This window comes from Coturnix japonica, chromosome 5, assembly GCF_054131305.1.
Source record: "Coturnix japonica strain WE chromosome 5, WE-NBRP24, whole genome shotgun sequence".
NCBI classification, from domain to species: domain Eukaryota; kingdom Metazoa; phylum Chordata; class Aves; order Galliformes; family Phasianidae; genus Coturnix; species Coturnix japonica.
The window spans coordinates 54,788,490-54,808,149 of record NC_140667.1 but is presented as its reverse complement, the minus strand read 5'-3'; the positions used below and the strand labels follow the sequence as shown (position 1 = coordinate 54,808,149).

The following is a 19,660-nucleotide window of genomic DNA, read 5'->3' as shown; positions in this document are numbered from 1 at the left end:
GCCCACCCCTCGGTACAGCACGGCACTCCGTCCCTGCGGAGGGGATTGGCACCGCGCGGCACCCGTAGCGAGCGTTAGCGCATGCGCGCGGGCGGCCGTGAGGAGTAGGCCGCGACTCCGGCACCGGCAGCATGAAGGGGCGGTACAGCACCATCGATATCCGCGCTGTGGTGGCGGAGCTGCGCACCAGGTACAGACTGCAGCCACGGCACGAGTGGGACCGGGACTGTGTGGGTGTGTGACCGGGTACAGACTGCACCCACGGCACGAGTGGGACCGGGACTGTGTGTGTGTGAGGCGGCTCTGCTCTGCTCTGCTCTGCCCCCTCTGTGAGGCCGCAGCCCTAAGCCCTGTGGTGGTTTATCACCGCTCACACTCCCATATATCTCAATTATCCGGCTTTTTTTCCTTTTCCCTGACCCTTGTATGCTTTGTGTGCCGTGTTCTCCAAAGTCCGTGTTTTGGTTTTGGCAGCTTGCTGGGAATGAGAGTCAACAACGTGTACGATGTGGACAATAAGACGTACCTTATTCGCCTCCAAAAGTAAGGGATTCTTTCCGTTTCGTTCTGTTGTTGTGGTGTTTGTTCCATATCTGGGCTGTGTTTGGCTTTTCTGAGGAGTTCTCAGTGGGGTTCTGTTGTTCCCTGAGAAAATCCAGTGTTTGTTATTATGGAAGTTCTTGTGAGAGCCCGAGATACGGGTCTGAGGAGAGGAAAAGTGAATAGTACCACATCATAGACTCACAGAATGGCCTGGGCTGCAAAGGCCCACAGTGCTCATCCAGCTCCAACCCCCTGCTGTGTGCAGGGTCACCAACCAGCAGCCCAGGCTGCCCAGAGCCACATCCAGCCTGGCCTTGAATGCCTGCAGGGATGGGGCATCCACAGCCTCCTGGGGCAACTGCCAGCCCACCCCTCCCCGCTAAACCACGTCCTTCGGTGCCACATTTCCACTGCTTGGAACGCCTCCATGGGCAGTGACTCCCCCACCCCCCTGGACAGCTGTGCCACTGCATCACCGCTCCTACCGGGGAGAAAATTCTCCTTGTTTTGCCATGTTTTTTGTGTGTGAGGAAGGGAGAGAGGAGTAGTAGGAATGGAGAGCGGCAGTTCTATGAGCGACACCAGTGCCCAGGCAGTGGGTAGGGAGCATCATGTTCTCTGCTGCAGCCTGTGGCACCTGCCTGCCCCCACTTGTGTGGGAGAGTTAGCTCCAAAAGCATTTTGCTTGGTCTGTTATTGATAGATGTAAAGCGTGGGCTTCCTTTTGCTGTCAGCCTGGCTGGAGCACTATGTGCTGCTTTTCCTTGGTTTTCCCACTGTTTCTTGTCAATGACGCACTGCTGGTTACAGTAGTTCCATCTCATCCCACTGCAGGCTGCTGTGTAGTCAGAGGTGGCTGCTCACATGCTATATTGAGTCTTTGTTTTGTTAACAGACCAGACTGCAAGGCCACACTGCTGCTTGAATCTGGTATACGGATTCACACGACGGAGTTTGAGTGGCCAAAAAACATGATGCCGTCTGGCTTTGCGATGAAGGTAAACGAACTGGTGTTTTCATTTTGAAAAGAATGCTGGTTGAAGAAAACACCTTAATGTTCTGACCTTGGAGACAAGAAAATACTGAAGGGTTTACCCGTTAGATCCTGATCAGGCAGGTGATTGAAGATATGGGAAGAGCAAATTTGGAGTTAGAACATGTTGCTCATGCTCAGTGCTGGAAAGAATGACAATGAAGATTTATAAATGCTAGTATTGAACATTTTGTGAGCCACCCAGACCAATCTGAATTTTACTCCAGTGAAACCCTTGTTATTCCAGTTGGATTGTCCAGGTGTGTTAATGCTGTGCTAACAGGGTCTTTCTGTTCAGACCAGGAGGATTCAGGTCTTGCTGTTGGCTGCATTCTTGTAGGGGATGCAGCTCACACAGATCTGTGCAGCCTCTGGATGTGGCCTCATTGAGATGGCTCTGCAAAGGCTCTTCATGTCCTGTACAGATGCAGGATTAATCTTGTTCTCTTTGTAATACACACCCTCTGAACTTTAATTAGCCAATCTCTCGTTGAAGTGACATAAGTGACCTTGCTTTGAGCGAGCCAGCAGAACAAATAGCTGTTGTACTAGAAAAAACCATTTGATGTTGACAATCATGTTGCCTATAAGTATCAAAGCGTTATTATGTTTTCTAAGGGCTGTCTTATCTTTGTATTACTAAGCCTGGGATTTTTACTTTTGTATTATTTTTATAGAGTAAGAAGCAGTCAGTGTTGTTAGAGGGGCTGATAGCTAAAAGGAAAAAGCAAATATATGTTAATGTAAAATATCAAAAGCAGGTGTGTCTGCATCACCTCACAGATGTTCTCTCTGCTGTTGGCAGTGCCGTAAGCACCTGAAGACCAGGAGACTGGTCAGTGTGAGACAGCTGGGAATAGACAGAATTGTGGACTTCCAGTTTGGAAGCAATGAAGCTGCTTATCACCTGATCATCGAGCTGTACGACAGGGTGAGTGCAGAGCTCCAAATGGTGTTCTGTAAGTGAACACATAAATACGGCCTTTGCTAAGGGCTCACTGTGGTGTGCTTGCAGGGTAACATTGTCCTGACAGACCACGAGTACCTCATTTTAAACATTCTGAGGTTTCGCACGGATGAAGCAGATGATGTCAGATTTGCAGTTCGGGAGCGATACCCAGTTGACAGTGCAAAAGCACCCACACCGCCACCCACACTGGAAAGGTGATTGCTTTTTAATGGTGTATGTATTGGAACAAACCTGAATTACTTACAGCTCTGTGTCCAGGTGGAGGCCAGTGATTAGTGGTGTCCCCTGAGGGTCCTTCTTTGGGCCAATGCTCTTTGCCTTCTTGATCAGTGACCTGTAAAATGGGATCCAGCACATCCTCAGCAAGTTTGTTGATGACACCAACCTGAGTGGTGCAGGTAATACAACAGAAGGAAGGAATGCTGTCCAAAGGGACCTGGGCAGGCTAGAAAACTAGGCCTAATTGAACTTAATGATATTTTGAACTCTGAAAAGTGCTGTATCTGGGGCTAGTCTTCATGTTTTACAGGCTACTTTTTACCTTTTAATACTGAAGATTCATTATTGCTTCTAAGCAATGCAATGTGATCTGAAAATCTGTTGTTCTTTCAAATGGCAACTCTTGTCTTCTGTAGGTTAACTGAGATAATATCAAATGCACCCAAAGGGGAACAGCTGAAGAGGGTTCTTAATCCACATCTTCGTAAGTAGTGCTGTTTCATAAGGAGGTGAAACGAGGGCAATAGGTGATTCTGCACATTTTATTAACTTCAGTCTTTTTATTGAGGGTTTTATTTATTTTTTTTTGTGGCATTCTGTTTTCCTATATGTTAGAGAAATAATAAAGTAAACCAAACTTTTGAAAGCAGAGTACATTTAAAATGTATTTAAAGCTGTCTGCACAATGAGCCTTGCACTGCTCCTTCAGTGAGGAAGATCTGGGGTAGCTCTGTTAGCTCTCCCCAGTAGGAGATATAAGTGTACAGTCAGGGTGGGGATGTTGGGGAGTGGCTGGGTGATGCCAGTCCTGGGGTGAGCACTGATATAAAACCAGGAAGCTCAACCTGTCTGTGTGGGTGTTCCCTGGTAAAGAGGTGAAGCACCCCATGCCCCAGTTTTCCTGACAGCAGAAGATTTGACTTGTTTGGCATGGTCAGAGCAATAAATGTGGTTTATTCTCCCTGTTTGGCACTGTTGATAACTGCAGGGTGCCTGGCAGGCACCTTAAACAGCTCAAATCACACAATTTGCAGACCTAAGTGTTAACTTTTCCCATTTCTTGATTCTCCTTTTCACCACCTTTGTTCCTTTCTTTGTCCAGCTTGAGAAAGAAAAGAAACGACCTGCTTCTAATTACTTTCATCCCATAGCAGAAACACTGACACTTTACCAGAGCAGTGTCTCAGTCCCAGTAGTCATATGCTTTAGAGGCTTCCCACTCTGATCATTGAGTGTTTGCATTTAATGTCTTAGCTTGCATTTTTCTTCCACCTATTTACCCAGTCTCTGTTGGTACCACTTAGCATCACTCAGTCCTAGACCCTTCATGCTTTTAAGTGATCCTAAGCATCCCTAGTTTGCTAAAAACTGTCAACAACCAGCCAGCATTTCTGAGGGCAACTATAGGAGACCTGCTCACCATAGATTCTGCCTTCTGAATTTGGGAGCATGGTGCCCTCGCACTGCAGTCTGGGGATTGACCATATTTCCTCAAGCCTTGGCCAGGATATGCTTTATGTAATCTTAATGTGAATGCAGATTTCACTGAGAGTGCTTTCAGGAGGTGTTTATCTTTATTTTTCCTTTTTTAAATAGCTTACGGAGCCACTCTCATTGAGCATTGCCTTATAGAAGCTGGATTTTCTGGTTCTGTCAAAATAGATCAACATATGGAAAGTAAAGGTATGTAGGAAATAACGTCTTAGTGCTTGTACACATTTCTATGTCTAACTAATATTTCTTTCAAAGAGATGAGTATTCCTTAAACCTGTAGTTCTGATTGCATGGCTATATGCTGTAGTGTTCTACACTGGGACCAACCTGGTTCACATTAAACTCTAGGACTGTGAATATACTGGAAATAGAATGTAGGACTCCAATGGCAGGGCCATGTCGTAGCTGGAACTTAAATGGAGGAGCAGTTGCTGGGTCCTTTGTTGATCTGCTGTTGTGCTGTATTGAGATGAAAACATCTTTCCTTTCTAGATGTTTTAAAATATTTCTCTCCTCTCCTTTCTTTCTTTAGAAAATATTGAAAAAGTACTTAGTGCTTTAGAAAAAGCAGAAGAATATATGGCACTCACTGAGGACTTCAGTGGAAAGGTAGGTCTCAGCTTGGGCCCTGTGGCTATCAGTTATTCAGGGACTGCAGTATGGAACTGGTAGGAGGTATTGCTCAGCACATGCCTGTTCCTGGCAGTATCAGCTCCACATTCTGATCTGGGACCTTGGCCTGTAGGTAGCTGGAATTGAAACTACTTCCTTGCACTGGGTGTACAGCAGTTAAATAATTTACAAGCAGATTACGTAGCTCCTTTGAAAACTTCACTTATGCTCTCCCAGCATGTAATGCTCTTCCTCATATCAACTGTGCATTTGTATGGAGAGCTGTATAGGGTAGTTCTGAGGTCTGTAAGGTGAGCTCACCACTGTTAGTGGAGTAAGTTGGAGTGGAGACAAGCAGGCATTCAGGACTTTGTGCTACAAAGTAGGAGGTTTTTCCCCCAGAGGGTGGTGACGCACTGGAACAGGTTGCCCAAGGAGGCTGTGGATGCCCCATCCCTGCAGGCATTCAAGGCCAGGCTGGATGTGGCTCTGGGCAGCCTGGGCTGCTGGTTGGTGACCCTGCACACAGCAGGGGGTTGGGACTGGATGAGCACTGTGGTCCTTTTCAACCCAGGCCATTCTAAGTTTCCCTGTTAGAGTGCATTACTATCTGGGGATGCATGATAGGTTAGCATCTGAATCTGGCTGCCTTCCCAAGATAAGGGGGATTCTTTTTAAAGGCCAATGCTCATAGACATATTTATGTACTCCTTCAGGGTTATATTATCCAGAAGAAGGAGAAAAAGCCAAGCCTGGAACCGAATAAACCAGCAGAAGATATCTACACGTAAATATCTGAAGTATCTATTTCCTTTTCTACTAGTCTGTGTAACTTAAATTAGTTTTCAGGTGATAATATCAAATGTGTATTTTACAGATATGAGGAATTTCATCCTTTCTTGTTTTCTCAACATTCAAAATGTCCCTACTTGGAATTTGACTCATTCAATAAGGTACAGTGCTTTTGCTGATGCTGTACTCGAGCGTTTTAATTGACTGATACTAAAAAGAACAATTAAAAAATAGTGCAGGAGTTGCTAATGAAAACGTAGGCCTTGGAATTGCTGATGAATTGAATGGATAAGTGTTTATACAGAAAAGGCCAAGTAAAATTGGGCTTTAGGCTACTGTTTGGCAGGGCTGCCTTTGCTGACTCAGTTGATAGGCCCTGTAGGTGAAATAATCATAATGCAGTGATCTGAACCTGCAGGGCTGATGGCTGTCACCAGTCCTTGTCAAACATGTTGTTAGTGGGGAGTTCAGATCCCAAGTTATTGCTGGAGGCAAACAGTTGTTTCCACCATCACAGTGACTACCTTGGAAGCCTGAGGTGTCCGGTTTGCTGTGTCTTTGAGTGTAGTCCTTCCTGGTCCTCAACTCATTAACTTTATGTGGAATCATTAATGAGTCCCTGACCTTGATCTTTAGAGTTCTCAGTTCCCTTTCGTGCCCTGCTGCTTGAGTTTCTGTCGTCATCTTCACAGCACTGACTGTCTGAGCAGCCTGAAACTATCCTGCCTTTTGTTTTAAGCACAGTTATACAGAAACTGGAGCAGCCCACCAGGATCAGTCCTTAGCCAGTTTCTAGACTTTCTATAGTTTGTTGTTGTTGTTGTTTTAAATGACTTATTGAAGTAGCAGGAATTCAGGGCAGATAGGCCAATAATTGCAATCACAGTCTGCAGGGCACACTGTGTGAAACAGCAGGTTTCATTTCATCATTTCATAATAAGAAATGAGGGTCCTAGTTTGGCCACCTAGTTACTGTCATGCAGAGCCCACAGCTTGTAGCAAGACAGATCCTTGATGGCCTTCTGAGCTCATCTCCTGCAAAGGTAAAATGAAGGAATTTACTGAACCTTGTTTGAGGTTATTTCCTCTTCTAGTGCTCTGCAGTCACTTCTGTTGTGTCGAACCTTCTCTGCCTGCTTGTTGCTGGTGTAGGTAAATGCAACATGGAGACCCTTCAAACCGATTTTCTCTTGCAGGCAGCAGATGAGTTCTACTCCAAGCTTGAAGGACAGAAAATCGACCTGAAAGCATTGCAGCAGGTATGCTGTCATGGAGATGGAGCACCTGAGGTGGCTCTCTGAGCTTCGGGTGCTTCTTTGGGACATTCTGATTCTTTAGTTGGGGGTGAGGGAGGTGTTGCTTCCTTATTTGTGCTATGGAGATACTGAGTTGGTGGAGAGTGGATTTCAGACTAGGTAATGTAGTAGTTAGTTCTGCTGGGAATGCAAGTAATAATGTTAGCAACAGTATTTTGGTATCTTGGCTTCGCTTATGCTGTTGTATTTTTCTTTTCTGGAATGCTGTATTGAGTATCTTGCAGTGATTAGATGATAAGATGGCGTTTATATATACGTATATATATTTTTTTTCCATGTTAATCTTTTATGAAAGGAAAAACAAGCATTGAAGAAACTTGAAAATGTCCGTAGAGATCACGAGCAAAGACTGGAAGCTCTTCAGCAAGCTCAAGTAAGACTGGAATTTTGTATGTAGGAAGATATAGCATTGTACCTGCTGGTTGTGATTGCTGTGGTCAGCATTAGACCCCAAAGTGAGCCATGCTGTTGTCCTGTAACCCAGCAGGGACCCTAGGCCTGTCCAGTGGGTCTCTGCTCTCATACAAATGCTTTGTACTTCCCTTGCCAAAATTTACTTGTGCAGCTCTGCTTGCAGGAGTCAGGTTGACCGTCGCCCTGTGTAATTGCTTCTGTGCCATTCATGAGTTTTGTCTCAGTGTTAATTACTAGTGTTAGTTCAAAAATATTGCTGAGTGTGTGTTTAACTTCAGTGGGTATAAATCTCTTTTTTACCATAAGGAAGTTGATAAGATAAAAGGAGAACTGATAGAAATGAACTTGGAGATTGTCAACCGAGCCATCCAGGTGGTGCGTAGCGCATTGGCCAACCAGATAGACTGGACAGAGATCGGAGCAATTGTTAAGGAGGCTCAGGCACAGGGAGACCCCGTTGCAAATGCAATCAAGGAATTAAAGCTTCAGACAAATCACATCACAATGCTATTGAGGTGAGTGCGTTGCGGGTCACCCATCCCAAATGGATGCATGGTGTGAGCTGCACAGGAGACGAGTGTCTTTTTAGCTCGTAAATTGTTGCTGAAGCTATTCTGCTTTATTTACAAGCCGTGTGAAGAGAACAGAGCTTCGTGAGCAAAGATGGATGCCTCCTTTTTTACTTTCAGAAACAATAATAACTCGGTTGCTGCAGTTATTGTTGTTCTGGCATTTTTCTGGCATTTTCAGAGTCTGTCTGACTGTATTCTAAAGCGTTGGAAGGTGTAATAAAGCAGTAGAGCTCCAAACTACCCATGTATCAGCCAGCAGTTTGCTGTGTGTGTTTTGCTAATTACTTTGGTCTGGAATTCCTATGAGACCCTGCTCCTTTCAATGCTGAAGGCAGTCCAGTGAGAGGCTGATGGTTCAGCAATGCAGCTGCTGTGAGCTGCAAGCTTTGATTCTGCTTCTGTTAGAAGTCATGGTAACGAGATGCTACTGGGAGTGATTTTACACAGGCCTGAATGCTGCATCATGATGCTTTACAAAAATAAGAGAGGAAAAGAAGTAAGACTCGTGCTATGCAGAGGTAGCACAGCTGTGCTGAGGTGGGTTGAATGTAGCAATGAGGAGCAGATACAAATCCCAGCTGATGTTTGCTCCGTGTACCTGTTTGGAGTAAGAATGCAATTGCAATGAGATGAACAAGTAAACAGTTCTATGAATCATGGGATGTTGTGTCTTTTAGGAACCCATATGTGTTATCTGAAGAGGAAGAGGAGGGGGAGGATGCTGATTTAGAGAAAGAAGAAACAGAAGAGCCCAAGGGCAAAAAGAAGAAAAATAAAAGCAAGCAGTTGAAGAAACCTCAGAAAAACAAACCGTCGTTAGTTGATGTTGATCTCAGTTTGTCTGCCTACGCCAATGCCAAAAAGTAAGGTTCAGTGTGCTCTGCTGGTACGCGTTCCTGTGTGCTTGCAGTTGTTAGTGATAACACATGGGAAGGGCTCTGTCTGTATCTTTCTGAGAAGAAACTTTCAAAACTGAAGTGGGTGGGTTGCCCTGAGGTGTAGAGTGTGTGTTTTCCTGGTTAGAAAACAGGGTCTCACGGTTGCACAGCAGGTGTTCTCCAGCTGTGGCATTAATAGAACTCTGAGTACAGTTCTGGGCAGTGGCAGAACATGGTTACTTGTCACACAGCAGTCCAAGCACTCTGTCAGTCTGAGAAGGGAAGTCACTTTGTTTGGCTCCTTTCCTTGTATAAGGAGATTCAAAGATCTGGTCTATACAGCTCTATCTCCAAATAGAATGTTCACAACAAATGTAAGGAGTCATGAGAAATGCATTCTAAAAACACTGGGATTTCAAGCATAAACAAACTTGGTTTTGCAGGTACTACGATCACAAGAGACACGCAGCTAAGAAAACACAGAAGACAGTAGAAGCTGCAGAAAAGGTATTTGTCTTTGTTTTTAGAAGGCATTTGAAAGCCAAGTCCCTGTCACTGATATGTGGATGAGCCTGCCTTAGTTTAGGTAGTTCTGATGAGACCTGAAAGCTGAGGACAACCAGCCAGGGTTGTATTGTTAAGCTCTCAAAGTGACCGAATAAAGGAGTGTGGGTGCCTGCTGTGCTGTTTGGTCAGCACTGTGAGTGCCTGCAGGTGCTGACGGAGCTGTAATCACAAAGGTAGCAGTTGGACGTCAGTGGGAATCCCTATGCTTAACCAGCTGGTAAGCAGGGCCACAGTGCAGGGCAGGCAGTTGTAATGAGTTTAGCCTTAGTCTTGTTCTGTGCATGAAGGGAATGTGGGCTTGCTATGAGCAGTATGCAGAGCCTTCACTCTCAGAAAAGTTCAGAGAAATTGCCTATTTCTTTCCCTGCTGTCCATTTAGCAGTTTTGTGATTCCTGTGCCAGCAGATTGGGATCATGCTTCTTTTTTTGTCTAAATAGGCATTTAAATCAGCTGAGAAGAAGACAAAGCAGACACTGAAGGAAGTTCAGACTGTTACCACTATTCAGAAAGCAAGAAAGGTCTATTGGCAAGTACCGTTTTGTTGTTGTTATCTGATGTGTTGGGAACATGCATGGATTTGAAACATTTCCATCAGTCTGACCTCACGGGCTTAGCAGTGGAGCTGAGTGGGATTTCTCAGCATTACAGTTTGCACTCAGCCTCCCTATAGCTACTCATTTGAGCCTCTGCCTGGGAAGGTTCTTCTCCATGGACACAGATTGTAGTTGAGCTGAGTTTTTGGCCTTAGCACAACTAGGAAGGTGGGCTTAGTAAAGTCAGATAACTCCTCTGTTACAGCTCAGTGTGTGTGAGGTAGCAGCAGTAGATTTTAACGAATGAACAGAAGTTTTTATAGTTCAATAACTAAAGCATTAAAAATAAACAGGAGATGGTGGGGCTTTTTGGTAACGGTACTTACTGAATCTCGGGATACTGTTGGCAGTGATGCTGTATTTGTATCATGCCTTGTCTGCGAGCCCCAGGCATGTGGATGGATATGAAGCTATTTGTGGTGTCTTTTATACATTGTAGATACTAAGATGAATATTCCCTTACTTTCGCACACAAAGTATCTCTATACCATTCTGTTGGTTCCAGGTGTTTTTCATGCAGTGCTTTGTTGTGATTTGGCAGGTTTGAGAAGTTCCTGTGGTTCATCAGCTCTGAGAATTACCTTGTTATTGCTGGAAGAGATCAGCAGCAGAATGAGCTGATTGTGAAGCGGTATCTTAAACCAGGTGAGTAATTAAGGAGTGTATTATCATCTTTTTCCTGGATGACACAGGGAGGTCTAACTGCTTTGTTGTTAGTCTGAGACTCTGGCAAAAGGGTTTTTGGTGATGGTGAGTCCTGTGCGTGTTTATTGTCTGCTGAGTGCTGTGGGAGGCTGCACCCTGCAGTAAGAGTAGGTTGGGTGGACTCTTGTTGGGAGCAAATGAGCTGATCCTACTTGGGGGACCTGGGCTGGGCTGAAAGACCCTTAATATCCTGTTGTTTGCAGACAAGAGAGCTGCTTCCCACCAGTGCCAGGAACCTTTGCCTTAGCTCTGGTGGTCTGCATGGTTACTGACTTGAGTCGTTTATTTTCCAGGGGACATATATGTTCATGCTGACCTCCACGGAGCCACGAGCTGTGTGATCAAGAACCCGACAGGTACTTTGTGTGGGGCTGATTGGGAGCTTGTAGAAGCCTCAAAACACTGCACTGTGTGTCTGAGTCCAGCCCAGTGAGCTCCTTCCCCCCCCACTGCAGCACCCAGTTCCAGCAGGTGTTTCAGTGGGACACAAGAGGCATCTGTCCCTCCAAGATCAGGTTGTCATCACCTGAAAGTGCTTCCCAGCCCTGGCTGGCTGTGCTCATTCAGTTGAGCTCCTGGTGGGAAGGAGCAGTGGAGCTGTCCTCACTGAGAGAAGCAGTAATTGATGGCAGAAGTTTTGGTGCAAGTGCTTTGCAGCTGGTTGTAGGGACTGGAGACCTGCCAAAGCTTTTGTAGATAGTGGCAGCAGTTTGGGTGCTGGCAGAGGGTGCTGATCTCAGCAGGGAAGTGCTAGTGCAGTTGTGTGAGTCTCGTGGGAGATCAGCTGTGCAGACCTGTGCCCTGTTCATGGCCAGTGGCAGAAACTGGCCATGTGAGTAGAGCGCTGACTGCTGCCTTGCAGAGCTGGCTTCAGCCTCTGCTGAGAGCTGTGAAGAACAGCTGTGGATGCTGCTTGTGCCTTGCAGCTTAGGCAGGCCATGCTGTCACTGCCAGCGCCCTGGGACATCCATATACTGGGTTAGGGTGTGTGTGGAAGTTGTAATACACATCTGTTGTGCGTGTATTACATTCACTGCTGTATTGGGTGTTCCTGTTGTAGGTGAGCCGATTCCTCCACGGACCCTGACAGAGGCAGGTACCATGGCCTTGTGCTACAGTGCTGCCTGGGATGCCCGTGTAGTCACCAGTGCTTGGTGGGTCTCCCACAACCAGGTAAGGACACTTGTGCGTGACCTTTGTAGGTAGAACACGTGGAAGAACTGCTGTGGCTCAATCTGGGAACTTATGGATGGGGCTGAAACTGTTCTCTGTCAGTGTTCCTTGCAGGTTCTCCCTGAGTGCTGCACTCAGGGTAGAGCTGGGGAGGTTAACCTCTGAGATGATGTGAGTGTGGTAGAGAAAGTATTGCAAGTTGTCGTCTTACTACCAAAGGGGCATCACTTCTATTAATAAGAAATTTTAGGAATAGCCTTTTTTTTATTTTCACTTGGGCTGCTGTATGAATTTGGTCTCAGTGCATTTCCGAGTAACTGAACTGTAAATGGAGGGAGGTTACAATAAACTGAAGGTTGCAGAGTCTTCTGTGTTCCTATTGCCTGACTAGCTCGGGTCCCCACCAGCACTTCTAAACGTAGTGCCAGTGGTGTGCAGCTGAACTGGAGCAGCTCTTAGGGCAGTGTCCTACAAAGGCCAGAAAAACTCTTGGATTTCGAGTTCTTACTATTCCCAGAAGTTAAAAACGTGGCTTGTTCGAACACTGCTGTTGTAGTGATCAGCAGATCTGCTGGAACATGCTGGTATTATGCTTTTCTAGGTTTCTAAAACTGCACCTACAGGAGAATATCTCACTACTGGAAGCTTCATGATCCGAGGTGAGGCACGAAGCAGCGGCGCAATTACGTTATGAACTGTGATTCCCACAGAATCACAAAGTGGTTGGGGCTGGAAAGGACCACGAAGCTCCTGCAGCCCCTGCTGTGGGCAGAGCCTCTCCCTGCAGGTCAGGCTGCCCAGGGCCCCATCAGCCCATGCCTGGGCACTGCTGGGGATGGGAGCATCCATCTTGCCTGAAGGTGCTGTGCTGCAGTGGCAGGGCAGTGCCCTGAGCTGCCCCATTGCTGTGGCAGCCTGCACTTCTCACAGTCTGTTCTGAGCAGTTCAGCCCAAGTGCCAGGCAGCACCTGGAGATTGTTAGCTGAGCTGTTTCATGTTTGTTCTGCCCTCACCATAAAGCTAGAACTAGCCCTGGGGTAACGTTTGGCAGCCTAAAGCTTATAGTGAAAATGACTTGAAAAAATATACCATCTGACACAGCTGCTGGAGCTCTTGGTGAGACTGTCTTTGTTTTTCAGGGAAGAAGAATTTTCTTCCACCTTCGTATCTGATGATGGGCTTCAGCTTCTTGTTCAAGGTAACTGCTTTTTCTGTGCAGCTCTTGCTGCCTTTTGTCATTTGATGAAGCTGTTGGAAACATATTTTCTAGTTGTCAATGTGTTCCCAATTACCTTTCTTCTCATTCGAGCGTATCCCATAAAATGCTCCTTGCTGAGATTTCCTCTCATTTCCATTTCCCTGCTTTTTGTTGTCTTCATGTAAATCAGACACACTGTTCACATGACTGTCTGCTGCATTTTTGCACCGGCTCTGTTTGAGGCCTATGTGTATCTGCTACTTGTGCTGCTTGTGCCTGTGTGTGCCTCTTCACTGGCTGCACTTGCTGGGTTGACAGAATAGGTTTCAATTGTGCTGATTTAGTTTTACTGCCCTTGGAATGACAAGAAGTGTTCAAAGGGAAGGAGCAAGGCTGAGTCAGGTACTCTCCAGATAGGCCGGAGAGCCGTGGCGGAGCTGATGCTGGTCACATACAGGTGCTTTGTTGTTAGGTGGATGAAAGCTGCATTTGGAGACACCGAGAAGAAAGGAAGGTCAAAGTACAGGATGAGGATCTGGAAACGGTTTCCAGCAGTGCCAGTGAGCTGGTGGCAGAAGAAGTGGAGCTATTAGGTACAGTGTACACTGCTGACAGAGCAGCTGTTTGGCTCACTCTGTCATTTCTAATGTGGGCTGTGTTTTCCTCACCCGTGCACCCCAGAAGGAGGAGATAGCAGCAGCGAAGAGGACAAGGCAGAGTGTCATGAAGCACCAGAAGATGTGGAAGCCACATCTGAAAATAATGGCAATGAGAATGTTGCTGACCTTGACCAGGACAGAGTAAGCACATCTCCTGTGCCAGAGGGTGTCTCTGAAGAGGATGACGGAGAATCTGAAGTGGAACATCCAGAGCCAAAGAGTGAAGTGAAAGAGGAAGAGGTGAATTACCCAGATACAACAATCGACCTGTCACATCTTCAGTCTCAAAGGTAAGCGGAGCAGCAGCTGTGTTGATCAGCACTGTGGGCCCTCCTGAGGTTCTCCATTCTGTACAAATGCTGCCAGGACCAAGGCTGTGACGAGCTGCTGTCACCTTGTGATGCTCAGCTGTGCAGGCTGTCAGGGTGCAGGGCAGTAACCCTGTGCTGTGGTAATGCTGCCATGCTCTGTACCGTTCCCTGCCCCTTCCCTGCAGAGCTTTCCCTTTGCCCCCCCATCCTGAAGTACACACACACAGCTGCCCATTCCCTAGGGAAGGCTGCCTGACTCTTTGGTCCCTGTTTGTTAGTGCCTGTTCTGGCCCAAGCATCCCTCCATCACCCACACACTGATTTTGCTTCTCTGAAGATGGCTGCCCCACTTTTCTTTGCAGAGCCATTCAGACCCAAAAACCTGAGTCACTGGTGCTGAGCTGGCCTGCAGGTAGCTGTGAGATGAGCTCATCTCCCTGATGTCTCTGGAAATGAAACTCCTCTGAGGGTGTAAAGCAGAGTAACTGAGTGGGTGGAAGCAGGCAGCCCTTGTAGGGAATACCGCGGCCAATCAGGGTTGTTGTACATGGGCACTCAGCATCACAGTGTTCATGTAGTGTGTTTTCATTTAGTGCATATTCTGTACAGGCTTCCCTTGCTGTATTGTTGTGTGTGTTTGAGACAGTCCTGCCGAGATCTGAGGACTTGCTTTGTAACCCAAATCCCAGTATTGCTGCCCTTCTGCTCACCTAAGCTAAATGTTTGAAGACATAGAAAGCCAGGCACAGTGTGTCCAGGCCAGCTCACATCTGGGGTGTGTGTGTGTGTGTGTGCAGGGTTGAGTTGCTCTTCATCCAGTGATGGGCTCCATTTTGATCTCCCTGCAGATCCCTGCAGAGAACCATCCCCAAAGAGGAAGAACCCAACTTGGTAAGGTCCCAGCTCAGGTTTGGGGTGAAAATCAGTGTCACCTGCTGCTGGACGTGGTGTGCTCTAACTGTGTTTCACTTCTTAGAATGACAACAAGTCCCAGGGGCGAAGGCATCTGTCTGCCAAGGAGAGGAGGTGAGAGCATCTCCGTGTTTGGGGTGAGATGAATTCCTTCCTCCTCCTCATTCCTTCTCCAGGGAGCGACGTGGGTGGGATTGGAGAATGGAATCTGGGGATCAGTGCATTGTTTGTCATCAGGAAACCTAGAAATCGTCCTCCCTCTGGGTTTGGACTGGCTGACAGGAGCCCTGTGAACACAGCTGTGTCATGGATGTCACTGGCTGACCAGCAGCTGAGGGGCTGGGAGGGCTGTGGGTGGTGATCATTCACAGGTGGGGGGGTTCCAGCTCCAGCAGTTAATGGAGCTCTTTGCATACCCAAAGGTTTGAGGTTTTACTGAGGAGGGGTAACTTCCAGTGGATGTGCCTCAGGCCTCTGTGGCTGGGACGCAGAGTGGTGGTGCTGGCAGAGCAGCAGCCTCCCTAAAGGCAGCTGGAGGTGTTGCATCAAGTGCTTGTTTTCCTTAGAGAAATGAAAAAAAAGAAGCAGCAAAATGACTCTGAGAACTTGGATCCACCTGAGGAGAAGCAGAAAGACACCGAGACGCAGCGTCCCCCCCCTGCCAACAGCAATAAGGGTGTGCCAGCCCCTCAGCCCATCAAACGGGGACAGAAGGTGAGCAGCTCTGCCCCTGAGCGGAGCCATTACCATGTGGAATGTGGGCTCGTCCCCACATGTGGAGAAATTTGGGGTTTCCTTTGGGGTTTCCCTGGGATTTGTGTGGTGCCCCAGTGTCAGACTCTTGGTGGAGCTCTGGGTGGTTTCGGGAGGACGGTGCTGCTCTGAGAGCATTGAGATGGGGTGCTGCTCTCACTGAGTCCACAGCCCCTTGATTACTGCTGAACTGCTTGGAGAGAGGCTTGGAAGACCTAAAAGGGGTGTGTGTGTGGGCACAGCATTCAGTTCTTCATGGGTGCAAGGCTGTGCAAAGGTCAGTTTCTAAAGCTGTCGGTGAACTTTTCTTCTCTAGAGCAAAATGAAGAAGATGAAGGAGAAGTACAAGGACCAGGATGAGGAGGACCGGGAGCTCATCATGAAGCTGCTGGGGGTGAGTGAGAGGAGCTCTGCCTCCCTATGGTGCTGCAATTGCTGGCTCTGAATGCCTCCTGTGTGCAACCCCAGTCTGCAGGGTCAAACAAAGAGGAGAAAGGGAAAAAAGGGAAAAAGGGGAAGACAAAAGAAGAGCCGGCGAAGAAGCAACAGCAGAAATCCAAGGCCGTGCATCGCAGTGCTGGAGGGGGCAAGGAGATGCCGCCGGGAGGAATCCTGCTGCACGAGTCAGAGGACCCGGCCCTGGAGGAGCAGCAGGATGAGAAGGTGAGCAGTGTGCTGCCTCTCCTCTCCTGTCCATACACCTATTCTCACTCACTGCTGTTGTCTCCTGGTGCTGTGTAGTGCAGCTCTGCCTGGGTGGCTGAGCTGGTTTTGGGGCGATGGTGGAGATGAGCATTCCTTAACGCCCCATCTCCAGGAGCTCTTTTGTTTCCAGAAGCAGCAAAAGGACCCTGCAGCATCCATGTGTGTGCTGTGCTCCCAGCACAGCCAGGAGGAGGGTTTGAGTGCATCACCAGGCTGCTGAGGATCCGGTTAAGTCAATACCTCCCACTCGGTGCAGCTGAAGTGCAACTGAGAGCTCCCCAGCTCAGTATCTCTGACTCACAGCCCGTCTCTCTTTTCCCAGTTTGGCGTGTGCCAAGCTAATGAGGGGTTCTGAAATAGCTTTCCCCCCACCTACGTAAAAATGCTCTCTTTGCCTTTAAAACAGTTTGTCTCTGCAATGAGGATTCGGCTTTTTGTGGACTGTGGATAAAATAACTGATTTTCTCCATGGGCCCAGGGATCAACAAGCAGGTGTGGGCTCATTTCAGCTCCGTCTCCTTTTCTGTTTACAGGATGAGCAAGACCAGGATCAGCCGGGAGTGGAGGTAAATGCTCTCATCTTTGAAACTCCAAGATGCCCTGAGAAAAGGGGGGTTTACTCCCCTTCAGAGCCGTTGGGCTGTGCTGCAGCAGGCAGCTCTGTCAGCAGGAGCAGGGGCACAAACCCAGCTCTCAGCAGGTTGGGGATGGCACGGAGGTTCATTTGCTGAGCCCTCCAGTAGGGTTTGGTTCTGCTCTTAGGGCTCTCTCTGTGCTTGAGGCTGTTTGAACCTAGCTTTCTTCTTACACTGCTTATCACGTACCACATTCCCTTATGGAAACTGTCTGAATTGAAGGTTGGTCCGTCTTTGGAGGTCTTTGCACTGCTGAGCAGTAGGTGGCTCTGGGCTGATGCAGTGCAGTTTGATTCAGAAGTTTATTTACATTAAGAAAGAGAAGCTTCAAAGTGTTGTATAATTACAGGCAGTGGGTGTTGCCCAAGGCTGGTCATTAGCTGGTTCTTTAAATCCTTTAATTAAAGGATAACGGTAGGAGGGAGCTTTTGGTGACCCTATGAAGATGTGACTGCATTTGGGTCACTGAAAACTGAGGTACCTCCTGCTTGGAGTGCTGTGACTTCAGTAATCATAGAATGACCTGGGTTGGAAGGGACCTCAAGGATCACGAAGCTCCAACCCCCCACCACAGGCAGGGCCACCAACCTCCACATTGATACCAGCCCAGGCTGCCCAGGGCCCCATCCAACCTGGCCTTGAACACCTCCAGGGATGGACGGGGCATCCACAGCCTCTCTGGGCAGCTGTTCCAGCACCTCACCACTCTCACAGTAAAGAACTTCACCCTGACATCCAACCTAAACCTTCCCTCTTCCAACTTAAATCCATTTCCCCTTGTCCTCCATGATGTGGGGTGGTTGTGTTGGGCTGGGTGCTGCTCCTGCTGTCACAGTGTGTCTCCTTCCCCTTCAGGATGGCACAGCCCTGCTGGACTCCCTGACAGGCCAGCCGCATGCTGAGGACATCCTGCTCTTTGCTGTGCCCATCTGCGCTCCCTACACGGCCATGACGAACTACAAGTGAGTTGCAGCCTTTGCTGTGGGGGAGGTTTGGGGGCAGCCGACCCTGGGACTGACGGAAACTTTTCCTTCTGAAAGGTACAAAGTGAAGCTCACTCCGGGCACCCAGAAGAAAGGAAAAGGTACTGTATGAAAGTGGCTGAACCCTCAGCACTGGAAGCTGGCGCACGTTTCGATCTTCAAATCTTAACCCATGTTTTTACAGCTGCAAAGATTGCCTTGCATAACTTCATGCAATCCAAAGAAGCTACTGCAAGAGAAAAAGACCTGTTCCGCAGCGTGAAGGTGAGTGGGTTCTTTACAGAGCTTCTATTGCACACGTGTAGGAGCAGTAGAGAAATGGTCCACTGGTGCCGGGGGGGGGGTGGTAAATACATCACAGAATAAGCTGGAATCATAGAATTGCTCAGGCTGGAAAAGACCTAAAGATCATCAAGTCCAACCTCATCCTAACCATCCTACCCTCACTAACAGCCCTCCGTTCAATCACAGCCCTGAGCACCACATCCAAATGGTTTTTAAGCACATCCAGGGATGGCGACTCAACCACCTCCCTGTGCAGCCCATCCCAGTGCTTAACAGCCCTTTCTGTAAAGAAGTTTGTCCTGATATCCAACCTAAACCACCCTGGTGCACCTTGAGGCTGTTTCCCCTTGTCCTGTCACCAGTGAGAAGAGACCAGCCCTGCTCTGCTGCAGTCACCCTTCAGATACTGGAAGAGCAGTCAGGTCTCCCCTCAGCCTCCTTTATCCCCAGACTAAACAGCCCCAGCTCCCTCAGCCTCTCCTCATAGGGCTGATTCTCCAAGCCCTTCACCAGCCTCATTGCCCTTCTCTGGACCTGCTCCAGCACCTCCATGTCTTTCCTGTGCTGAGGTGCCCAAAACTGAACCCAGTACTCGAGGTGAGGCCTCACCAATGAGTACAGGGGCAGGATGACCCTCCCTAGTGCTGCTCACCACACATTCTCTGAGGGAACATCCAGCAGCACATTGACTCATGTTGGCTGACTCAGAAACACGGTCGGGAGAGGCAGGTGCTTGTAAATGCATTTGTGTGTGCTCAGTTTCCCATCTCTGTTGCTGTGCAGGACACCGACCTATCGAGAAACATTCCTGGCAAAGTGAAAGTGTCTGCACCGAATCTGCTCAACAGGAAGAAGAAGTGAAGGGCTGCTTGAGTTTCACCACCGAACTGCAGCTGTGGCAGAGGTGGGTGCCTGGAGGTGGGGCAGGCAGCCCTGCCCACACTGCTGCCATTGGGCTGCATTCAGCTGCATTCAGCTTCCCTGTAGCACGCAGCTGTGGACCAGCTCCTCCATCATGGTTTAGATGGACTCTGACAGCTCCATTGCCACAAACAGCATCAAAACATGGAAGTAAACCGCTGGCCTCCGGTCAGTGCTGTGCTGTCAAGCTGTGTGCTCTCTGATGCTTTCTCCACGTTTCTCTGAGCTGAGGTGGGCCCTGATTTCCTGCAGCACAACCCGAGATGTTCTGTTCCCACCTGACCCTCCTCTGCTCCTGGCAGAGCTGTCTGTGCAGGTGCTTTACTTGAGACAAGTTGTTTCCCCCAGCGCAGCACGGAGCCAGGCCAGGACATCACAGCTGCAGCTCTGCTGCTTCCCCAGCTCCCAGCAGCACA

General features: G+C 48.2%; 1 protein-coding gene across 9 annotated transcripts; it reads left to right on the top strand.

The window, feature by feature from the left end:
• Nucleotides 1–76: 76 nt before the first annotated feature.
• On the top strand, nucleotides 77–19,431 carry NEMF (nuclear export mediator factor). Of its 9 annotated transcripts, none has more exons than XM_015865951.3 (33): nucleotides 77–190; nucleotides 475–543; nucleotides 1,439–1,541; nucleotides 2,382–2,507; nucleotides 2,592–2,740; nucleotides 3,182–3,249; nucleotides 4,362–4,448; nucleotides 4,792–4,868; nucleotides 5,588–5,658; nucleotides 5,749–5,824; nucleotides 6,860–6,922; nucleotides 7,275–7,352; nucleotides 7,700–7,908; nucleotides 8,643–8,828; nucleotides 9,287–9,350; nucleotides 9,849–9,937; nucleotides 10,546–10,649; nucleotides 11,003–11,065; nucleotides 11,770–11,882; nucleotides 12,484–12,541; nucleotides 13,022–13,080; nucleotides 13,553–13,673; nucleotides 13,762–14,029; nucleotides 14,899–14,941; nucleotides 15,027–15,076; nucleotides 15,529–15,676; nucleotides 16,032–16,109; nucleotides 16,184–16,378; nucleotides 16,954–16,986; nucleotides 17,911–18,017; nucleotides 18,096–18,139; nucleotides 18,223–18,302; nucleotides 19,107–19,431. In XM_015865951.3, exons 1-33 carry the CDS (start codon nucleotides 132–134, stop codon nucleotides 19,182–19,184), a joined length of 3,216 nt encoding a protein of 1,071 aa, XP_015721437.2. In that variant the 5' UTR covers nucleotides 77–131; the 3' UTR covers nucleotides 19,185–19,431. The 9 variants fall into 9 exon arrangements, 8 of the variants coding, with proteins under 8 accessions (XP_015721437.2, XP_085405832.1, XP_085405830.1 ...); XM_085549706.1 differs by having other exon boundaries at nucleotides 3,182–3,292; XM_085549704.1 differs by lacking the exon at nucleotides 3,182–3,249.
• Nucleotides 19,432–19,660: the final 229 nt, after the last annotated feature.

Excerpts from the sequence above, each read along its gene's own strand:
- NEMF (XM_015865951.3), top strand. The coding sequence starts at position 132 with ATGAAGGGGCGGTACAGCACCATCGATATCCGCGCTGTGGTGGCGGAG. Across the intron at positions 6,923-7,274 it reads ACCTGAAAGCATTGCAGCAG|GAAAAACAAGCATTGAAGAA; the intron begins GTATGCTGTCAT and ends CTTTTATGAAAG. Across the intron at positions 7,353-7,699 it reads AAGCTCTTCAGCAAGCTCAA|GAAGTTGATAAGATAAAAGG; the intron begins GTAAGACTGGAA and ends TTTTACCATAAG.